Source organism: Exserohilum turcica, assembly GCF_000359705.1.
Source record: "Exserohilum turcica Et28A unplaced genomic scaffold SETTUscaffold_2, whole genome shotgun sequence".
Lineage (NCBI taxonomy): Eukaryota > Fungi > Ascomycota > Dothideomycetes > Pleosporales > Pleosporaceae > Exserohilum > Exserohilum turcicum.
The window spans coordinates 2,742,515-2,752,548 of record NW_007360025.1 but is presented as its reverse complement, the minus strand read 5'-3'; the positions used below and the strand labels follow the sequence as shown (position 1 = coordinate 2,752,548).

Sequence of the window (10,034 nt, the reverse complement as noted above, 5' to 3'; positions counted from 1 at the left end):
GTAGATCCTAGATCAAGTATATGATCAACTATCACCTCCTCTTCTAGCTTAGTGAGCTTCTTTGAGTTAGGCTGGCAATCGCGTCGAGCAGGTATACCAGCGCGTCGGTGGCGGATTGTTCGTTTAGACACGTTGTAGACAGCAGCAGCGCGACAATTACTTTGTGTTTAATAGAGATTAATAGAAGAAATAGCAAGCTGAATATCTGCTTTATTCAAAGCTAATTGAGTAGCGCTACGTTGAGCCATTGTTCGTTGAGATAGGAGAGGTGCGCAGGTTTGGTGGGGTGCGGCGCTCGCTTGCCTGCGGCGCTCGCTTGCCACATACGTTACATCTAAGTATCAAACGAGCCAAGAATGACACATAGCCATGTCCATACATAGCTGTATGTTTTATGTTCTGGTAGTACTATATATATATATATGTGTGTGTGTGTGTGTGTCGAGTGCAGCAGGGAGTTCTGAGTAGATGGAAAAAACAAGGTACATACATACATGCATACATACATACATACTAAACATGATAATTTCCCCTTGGATAGACTGGTGGAAAGAGGTAGAAAGCGGTGCTGGGTGGGTGGGGGGGTTTTTCTTTTTTTTAACTTGTACCGCGAGGTCATATGTGTTGTTACATGGCATTTCTCGACATGCAGTTGACAAGGACGTGGTGGTTTTTTTTATTTTCTTCAGCATGTTTAGAGAGGGTGGCAAGCTGGATTCAGGTAGGAATATATATATATATATATATACATATAAAGCACTCTGCGATTTATGGTCAGACTTGGGAAGATGTTTTCATCTCGTTGGGGGGAAAAAAATAAACTCTGGCACCATAGAGATGAAGTAGCTCACGATTAACAATTATCACACACACACAGTCTAGCAAATACCAATCACATTACTCGCAGTCGACAAACAAACAAGCTTCTGGAATTCCATGATATCCCTCTTTCTCTTTTTCTACGAGGAAAAAAAAGGGGGGTAGGGGGGGGGCCAGCAGACAGTTTATACGTACAGTGTACACGGGGGGGGGGCGGGGAGGCCTCAAGTTGAGAAAAAAAACAGAAAGGAACAGAAAGAAGAAGAAGAAGAAGAAGAAGAAGAAGAAGAAGAAGAAGAGGAAGACAAGTGGGAAAAGAAAAGACCGTTGAAAAAAAAAGTGTCCAATTATTTGTTTCTTCTTCTTCTTCTTCTTCTTGTTCCCTCCACAACGCAACCAAAAAAAACAAGAATAATAATAACCACCCTCCCTCACCCGAATCCAAGAGATCAACAAGAAAATGCAAATTGATAAAAAAAAACAGAAAATTACAACGGAAAAATCAAATAAGCGAGTGCGGTAGGTAATGTACTGTATGTGAACATGTCGATAATGTATTCAGACAAATTAAAAACAAAATAACGAGGGGTATTGTTGGAGAGACAGGTCATTGTAAAAAAAAAAGGAAAAAGAAAAAGTGTTACAAGCCCCTTTCCAAGTTGACAGAGTTTAAGGATTGAAGGGGCCGCACGAGTGGATATAAAAGGAGAGCGAATGTATACGAAGGAGAGTGTAAAAAAAAGGGAGACGCCATCGCATAGTCAACTCCCCTCCTACCCGTATAAGAAGGAAGAAAAACGGGTGGAAATCAGTAAGAAGTAAAGAAGAGATTTCCAAAAGAAAACAACGGAGCAAAAAATAAAAAAGGCGTCGTAGGTGAAAAGATGGAGAAAGAAGAGTAAAAAAAAAAGCAAGAAGACAAAGGCCCACCAACCCCGCCGATGTATTCCCAAGATCGTCTCACATGATGCCCCAAAATCTCCAGAAAACGCCGTTACGACAAGGGGGCGCGTAGCAAGATGTGTGCCTTTGGGGGTATACCAACAATGATGAATGACTCCGGACCAGCCTTACTCCTTCAAAGCATTGTTCCTCTGTTCAAGCTGCCGTTGGCGCTCGTGCTACGGGTGGTGCTAGCTTTGCTGGCTGCACTGCCCGCTCTTTTCATTGATTTCTCCATTAGTCCATTGAGCAAGCGATCTAGCTCACCACTTAGACCTTGCATGGTCTTCATTTCCTCAGCAAGGTAGTCCTTCATGAGAGGATGGTCGGGGCCAACTGGCACAACGCCCGTGGTATCATTGATGACGACAAGCATGTCGCGAATTTCACTGCCATCGTCGAGATAGGCGCGTAGGGAGGCGTCGGACCAAGCGGGCAGGATTGTGCTGTCCGACGAAGCAGGTGGAGAAGGCTCTCTTTCATCCATAGGGTTCGGTGCGGATCTCGAAGGTGGAGGGATAGCCGAGGCCGATGTCGTGTTTGTAGGCGATGCGTTCTCCTGGCTATTCTTTGAGGGACTGTCGTCGGGTGTTGGCGTCGATATTGGTGAGCTAGTTTCTTGGCTTGAGCTATCCGTGGACAAGCCAGGAGCATGGTGAGAATCGAGTTCTCTGTCCTTGCCTGCCCCATTCTCTTTCTGGGACGCTTGTGCATCTGCTACAGAGACATGTACTGGTGATTCCGAGAGACGCCCAGCCGATTCTGAATTCTCAGCCCCGCCCGATTTTCGTTCAGCGTCAGGGTCCGCGAAAGGATCGCTGCTTTCATCCGAGTCAAAGTCGTCCAGCTGTACACGCTGCTTGGCCTTTGTGACCTTTTCGCGCTTCACCTCGCCATCGTGTGAAGACTTCATTATACCGCTGAACGGGTTCTTTGAATGTGTAGAGGTCGAGGCTGAAACAGAGGGTTTCTTTTGCTCCTCAGCAGGCGATGGGCTTGTGTTGCCTTGTTCTGGTGGCACCAGACGCATGGATGAGGTCGTCTGCTGTGCGGTAGATTCGTCCTCCGCGGCATTGTCGTCTTCGTCGTCCGAGTCCGTATCCATAGGACTCTCTGTTTTCAAGATACCCTTGGTCTTTATCGGAGAGTCGTCGCGACTGATCTGGCGCCTTTGCACTTTGCCCTTGCTTGGCTGTCTCAAAGGCGCAGGCGCCGCGGCCTGCTCAGCTGACGACCGTTCTGCACCTTCATCCAAGGGTTTCGATTGCGGTGAGCTGCGATCAGCCTCCTCTGACTTTTCCATATCGCTGTCCACCAAATCCTGTGCGCCCTTGCCCTTCTTGTCTTTGCGCTTGAAGAGCCCACTCAGCATACCTGATTTCTTCTCTTTCTTCTTCTTGTCGTCCTTGACCTTGTCTGCAAAGCCATTCTTCTCCAAACTCTCGAGACTTGCTCCGCGTTCCCGTGAGCCTGTAGTCGAAGAACTCGAGTCGTCGCGAAGTATGTTTGGCGTGAGCGTAATCTTGCGTGTTTCAGTGTTGTCGTCCTTGAAGAAAGAGTCGGTGTTGCGAAGTGTGCCATTCCGTGATACCTTGGGGTCTAATGGTCGGTCCAGGGAGTCCTCGCTTCCTTTAGAGTCGTCACTCGAACGGCGTGAGTCGCCGTCGTTGCCGTCCTTCTTCCCACCATTCACCTTGAGCGGCTGCACTTGCATACCGTCGTCTTGAGCCGCATCGCCATTCTGCGCTCCGCTCTGTTCCTGTTGCATCTGCCTTGGCTCGGGGCCTCCGAAAAGCTCGCCCTCGCCCTCATCAGAAGAGTAGTCGTAGTCTGAGGCTTCAACATAAGTCGGTGGTGCGAATTGGACAGTCTTTGCGTTCCTTCGCCGCATCGCCTTCTTAAGTGGGTTTTTTGTCTTTTCAGCGGTATCACCAAGCATTGTGGCAGAGAGATCAATGTTTCTGTGCTTGTTAAGACGCGCTAAGCGTTCTGTGGGTGTTTCGATGTGCTCTGCGGGCAGATAACCTTGACTGGGTCAGCAGAGAGCGGTGCGCCTGTGGCTGTTACTCACCAATACTGTTGTCCTTTGACACTCGCACCAGCCACCAGTAGCTGTTACTGTCGTCGAGTAACACCATTGTGTCGCCCTTTGTTGCGTTTGCTTGGCCCTCTACGGTCGCGACAAATGTGTGTAGCGCGTAGACAAATTCAAAATCAATGTCCTCTGTTTCTCGTAAGCATTCGCCTCCCCAGCCCGAGTCGATAAATCTGGAATCATCAGAGAAAGAGACGTCACTGGATGCATCATCGTTGTCTTGGTCTAGGTCTTCGTCCCAGGAATCTGCGTCGCTGTCGGTAATCCAGGAATCGTCTTCGTCGGGGCATTGGATTTCGGGTGGAGGTGTGCAGTCGAAAAACGGGTCGTCTGGGCTGTCGAGCAGGGAACGGCTGATGGGCTTCAGCATACTTCTGACTTGCTCCTCATCGAGTTCGGAGATGAGCGATGCTTGCGAATCATCTCTCGTCATCTGTATGCGGCGTTCAATGGCCCTCAAACGCCTTGTCTCCGGACTCATACTCACCTCGGCGTTGGTGTCATCCTCGTGTTCCGGTGGGCTGGTGGTCCTTGTCCAGGTATACTCACCATGATGATGCTCCGTTGACTTGTGTGCTGGTGGGGAAACGTGAAGAGAAGTTGGAATTGGCTTTGGGTGGAAACATGACAGAGGAGAGCCGTCAGACGCTAGGACACTAGACGGTCCTGAGGCGCTGACGGCAGAAATAGGAAAATGAAGGGGTGTACTGGAAAACGGGGAGGAAGAAGCGACCGTTGAGGGCAACGGCGAAGACTGCGGCGTCAACGACCCTTGTCTTGCCGGCCAAGTCGCGGGGTAACAAGGTGAAAAATACCCACCATCGTCTATCGAGGGCGAGCTCGAGATCTTGTCCATCATGTCGTCGTCCATGTCCTCCTCGACGTCGGCATCCTGCATGTCGGCATCGTCAGCGTCGCCGTGTGCGCCGCCGTTCAGCCGCACCGCCTGTTCGTCGTGCGACGCATCGTGTCCGTTGGCGTGGTGGATTGTCGTGTGTTCGTCATCAGAGCCGGGGTCGTCCCGAAGCGTGTTGTTGGTCTGGTCCCAGACGTTGTGCAGGCGCGCCTCCTCCGAGGTGCGCTCCTTCTCGACATGGCGGATGGCGGCCTGCTGATGGGGAGCGGCTGGGCCTGCTCCGAGGGGGGCTGGGCGTTCGGGCTGGTGAGAATGGTCCTGGGCGGTCGGGGAAATCTTGTCCTGCAGGTCAATTGTGTCTGGCCATTGGGATTAGCGGGTGGTGCATGCCGCCGAGCGGGCACTCGTGGAGCGGATGCGTACCTGCTCTGATAATGTGAGGGCGCGTCATCCTAGCTCATGCCTCGCAGCGCGTTGGGGGTGGTTGGTTGGGGGGGGGCTGACGGGCGTCGTTGGAGAGACGGCTAAGCAGAGTGAGGCGCAATCGATGGTCGGAGCGGGCTCGCGCAAGGACTCAGCAAGCCCCTTCGAGTTGCTGCAGCGATGCGAAAGCACGGGGGCAGGCGGGCGGGCAGGCAGGCAGGCAGGCAGGCAAGCAGCGTCCGTCGTCCAGCGGCAGAGGGTTACAGGCGTCGCATGCGGGTGCGCGGCGTGGGTCGACAAAGGAGCGGCTGGGGCACCGGCGGCGGTGCGGAGTCGAGGCGCTGATGGGCGACGGTGGACATGCGCGAGTTTCAGCGGCGGCGGGCGGACAGGTGAGGGAATAGGAATGCAGGCGAGGCCGGGCAGCTCGCCGGGCGGAGATGCAGGGCGATGCAGGGCGATGCAAGGCAAGGCAAGGCGGACGGCGTCGGTCGTGGTGGTGGTGGTGATGGTGGTGTCGTTGTCGTGGGCGGGCGGGCTGGGGGAGCGAGTGTGAATTATTTTGGCGTCTTTGAATCGCTCCTTCCCCGAACGCCCCCCATGCCCCTGCCCTGTTCTGAAACACGTCGTCTGGGCACATTACACCACATTGGCGCGTCGCTAGCCCCGGCGCTAGCCTGTTCCTAGCCCCGAGCCCCCTCCCAAAGAGGATGCGGCTCGGTCCTTTTCCACGACCGCTTTCACGGCCGCCTCCTCCAACGCCTATTAATACCGCCTGCTCAGCTCATGCGAATGCTGCAATGCCCTTCAGCCCTCGCGCCTATGCCCGCCACGACGCCTCTTCCGCCACGCACCAGCAAAAAAAAAACTTGGCTCCTCAGCTACACGTCATGGACGCTGCCCGTCGACTGCCGCCCGTCACCTCCATTGTCTCGCACAGCTGAGTCACTGCTGCTCCAGGCTCCCCCGGGGCCAATCATTAATTCCTGTCGTCTTTGCGCCAAGAATATACAAGCCGTCATCTTCATGCTTGTATGCCCTCATATCTGGCCGGATAGTGTGTTTCAGTGCCCAGTTTCAAGGCGGCCTGGGTGGCAACCACACGTACAAGGGGCCATGCTTTGGCCCATCACGTACAGCAAACACCTCGACCCGTCCATCGGCAAGCCAGAGCAGGTGCAAACAATGTTCCGTTATGCTTTGCAGCAGCATAAGGCACGGGCACCCAACCAAGCCAGAATGCACCTGAAACCGCCTCCCCGGACGGGAAAACATGCACATGTGGCATGTAAACTCAAACCACGGCATTGCCTGATGGACAGCCAGGTTCACTCCTGTTCAAGTCTCAAAGCGAGTCATGCCGACTCCACACTCACCGTTTACATTTCTGACGTGTTTTTGACTAATCGTGCGTCTGCCCCACCCTCGGCGGCCTGGCTCGTCTGATAGCCTATCGACCAAAGTCTATCCCAAGGCCAGCAACTTGGTGCCGCTGGTGCCCGCAACCTTGGCGTCTACTTGCCGCTTGCTTCACTCAAATACGTCTTCTGTGTCAGTCGCTAAGAGCTAAGCAATAGATTGCGTACTTGATTTATTCTGTCCATGTATGAGACTAACAGATGATAGGAGCTTATTACAATTTGTTGATATATTATTGCTATGTGCTACCTAACTTTGATTTGAGTAAAAAGGAAAAATCATACGTTTTCTCTGTGAAATACGAAGAGCCATCCCATGCACAGATTCGCCGGTTGACGAACTCGCTTATCTCGTGTGCTGTGCTTTCGCCAGATGTCACCTTACTGATACTCCACCCCAAAAGTAAAAGGTCCTCGGGGTGCCAATGGCCAGCAAAACTGACATTGGCGACATCCATGAGCAGCATTTTGAAAGTCATATAGTCGAATTCGCGGACATATACCTGCCCCACTACGGTGTACGCGCCGCTTTCTGATATCCTGACTATCAGACCAAGAAATCCCCTCTCGCCTAACACCGAGGATTCAAATACCAACCAGTCACCATTCCTGGTGCCAAGAGGAGCTGGAAATATCATGGTTTCTGAATTCCTATGCAGCTCCAGAACAGACCACCCGCCCCCCTTTTGCGTCGACAGGTACACCCTCAGACGCTCGTCACCAGAGTGGCTTGACGACTTGAAGGATGTCACGACATCTGATATCTGGAGGCCTTGCCACTCGCAATCGTCTCTGACAAGATCGCTAGCATCATCGCGATTCGAGTTGCGGTTTGGTCGGGACGTATTGGAACGCAGGGCCAGCGCTTGGCAAAGAGATGGTTCCTTTCCGGTTACTTGGAACGCGCGACACAGGGCTAGTGCGCCATAACAGGCGTTCTCATTGTTCCAGGATTTGGGAAAGTACTCAAAAACATCGGCTGCGACTTGGAAATAGTCCTTCTGATAATCAGCCTCTGGTTTCTGTTGATCCGGCCAGTTCACAAGAGACAAGACACCATACAACCGGTCCCGTGGATCGGTACACTCCAAATTGGTGTTAAGAAGCACATCTACTGGCCTTAGTTTGCCTTTGGTGCAGCCTAATCCCAGTAGGGTAGTTCCAGTCTCGTGCATTGTATATTCGAACAGCATCTCCTTGGAAAAGTTTGTTCGGGAATACGCCCATGTATACCGGCCAATGACGAAAAATCGCCGTACTAGCATAGGCGTACGATAGGAATCATACATGGGAATTGTCCAAAATCTCATGAGCCAGTGCAGCGACAAAAAATCCTCGGCCGTATGCACAGCCATTCCAAAGCAATACGAAACGCTAGTGGCCAAATGCAATTCTTGCATTACCCATACACGAGTAAAATAGGGTCGCTGGATGAATGCACGGAATGCGTGGTACAGTCGCTGGCGCGTCTTGCTTCTCATGGACAACAGGCAACGCAAAAGAACCTTCATATGGCCCTGGATCGGATTTTCCCACGCATTGTATTGCTGTAGATCCAAAACCGCACGAATACTTTTAAACAGCGCATCATATTTCTTAATGGCTTCCAGGAGAAACTCGCTGTCGTTCTCGTGGGGTCCAACACACGCCAAAACATGCTTTGCTCCGGAGTAAATCTGGCCCATAATCCCAACCTGGTGGTTCTTCTCTTGCGTAGTCTGAGCAATACAAATAGCATCAACCCAGAAGTACTCCCCGGGCCTGGACGCAAAAGCCTGCTGGAGGACATATTCGCAGTTGCGTCGTACGACGAGACGCCTGCCGTTGATCGTGATCTCGGTCGTGTCGGCCGGGTTGCCCCATGTGTACGAGATTGCCAAGTAGGGCGGCGCACTGGCAATTGGCCAGGTGGAAATCTCGCATTCGACGTGCTGGCCAAAGGCGCCGCGAATGATGCGCAGTAGCCGGAAATGTGACGTGTGTTCTGGGAGTGGGTCGTGCTCGAAAAGGAGAGGCGCCGCGTCCATGGCTCCTGATTGGAGTGCGGCGACAGGGCCCTGCGACATCTCTCGCACAACGTGCTGACAGGTGTTGACACCGTTTGACAAGGGTGCGTTTGCGCGTTCGTTTAGAACTCCGCGAGAGAGGGTGAAACGGGGGAGTCAGACTGAAGCGTCGAAGGATTATGTACGCCCTGTTTGTAATTTGCTGGGCGAGGCTGAACAGCCATGTCTGCCTTGTACGTATCCATCAGCGATACCGGTCAGTTGTCTAAAGATAGATTAGACGAGGCTGATGATTTCGTGTAGGCGCAGATCAATCGTTAACCGGACATTTTTTGAAACTTCCTGAGGCGAGTCCGTGGACATTGACGAGACATGACAGAAGGTCTATTCCACAATGCTGAATGATCAAGCATTCGGGCGGGCGATTCATTTACAGCTAAGGAGTAGGATGCCTAACACTGAGGAAGGTAGTCAAGGATAAGCACTGTATCACGTGACCAACCCAAACCTGCCCGTTGGTACCTTGGTAAACGCACGTGATAAATCTGCTCCCTGTTAAAAGTACATTACCAAAAGAAATCTACCTCTCCGTGCAAACACTGCGTATGTAGTTTGATTTTGAACGCTACCAATCTAAGCAACATCGTCTGCGCAACAGCGCCCCTCAAATATTTTATTTCCAACTCCAATCCCAAACCCACACCCTCCCAAAACTCCCATCCCAAGACAATCCCCAAATCCATTTACCCTCGCACAGAACCCCTACATGGCAGTTATGCAGGCCAACCGCCAGACTCGAGCAGCTTACCCATGCAGGGTGCAGAGGAGGAGAAAAGCTCCTGAGTAAGTGTCAAGTAGTGAGGCGGGACATCGTGTTGCGTAAAATGAAGCCGCAAAGGTGCAATCAAACTTCACGAGGTGCGCACTAGGGAAGCGCAAAGAACGTCCAATCACCTACGATGTAATTGTCTGTGGTACTAGTATAGCATAAGATGTATGCAAGCCGCTCCTGAATAGAGATCCGCTGGGGGGGATATATGGACACAGGCGGATTGCAGCGCCGTAAGGTACTGACTCAGTAGGGGATGTGTGACTTGGATGAATGGAGTACTTTGATGGTATCAACGGTGATGCGAAATCCGCGTGCTAACAGCTAGGTTTGCCTCAGTGGTAGCTGGCTGGGACCGCGAGTCTCTCGGATAGTCCGCTGTCCAAATCTAGATTTTTTCCCTGGGTTTGTCGTTTTATCGCCCACTCGCTCAAGAGCGGCGTAGCTCTCGCTTTGTTTCTGCGCTGCAGCATCTTGAAGCGTCTTTTTTTTCGAGGCTGGGTGTGATCTCGAACGGCATCCAGGCATTTGTTATGTATAATGAATATTTTTTGTCTGTATACTTGCCACAACGCCCTAGCCCTCCCATTTTCCCCTTCTTTTCCGTCTTCCACTGCTCGAAGCGGTCTTCATTATTCTATATCCC

The 10,034-nt window shown here is 51.9% G+C and overlaps 2 protein-coding genes across 2 annotated transcripts; both read right to left on the bottom strand.

The window, feature by feature from the left end:
* Positions 1–1,412: 1,412 nt before the first annotated feature.
* On the bottom strand, positions 1,413–5,163 carry SETTUDRAFT_116109 (uncharacterized protein; the record flags this gene model as incomplete). The annotated part of the gene is made up of 4 exons (XM_008027528.1): positions 1,413–3,786; positions 3,833–4,006; positions 4,676–5,071; positions 5,136–5,163. 4 exons carry the CDS (start codon positions 5,161–5,163, stop codon positions 1,898–1,900), a joined length of 2,487 nt encoding a protein of 828 aa, XP_008025719.1. The 3' UTR covers positions 1,413–1,897.
* A 3,036-nt stretch (positions 5,164–8,199) lies between these two features.
* On the bottom strand, positions 8,200–8,580 carry SETTUDRAFT_88110 (uncharacterized protein; the record flags this gene model as incomplete). Its single annotated transcript, XM_008027527.1, has 1 exon — positions 8,200–8,580. A coding segment is annotated over one exon (381 nt), but the record flags the coding sequence as incomplete, so codon positions are not given.
* Between the last annotated feature and the right edge of the window lie 1,454 nt (positions 8,581–10,034).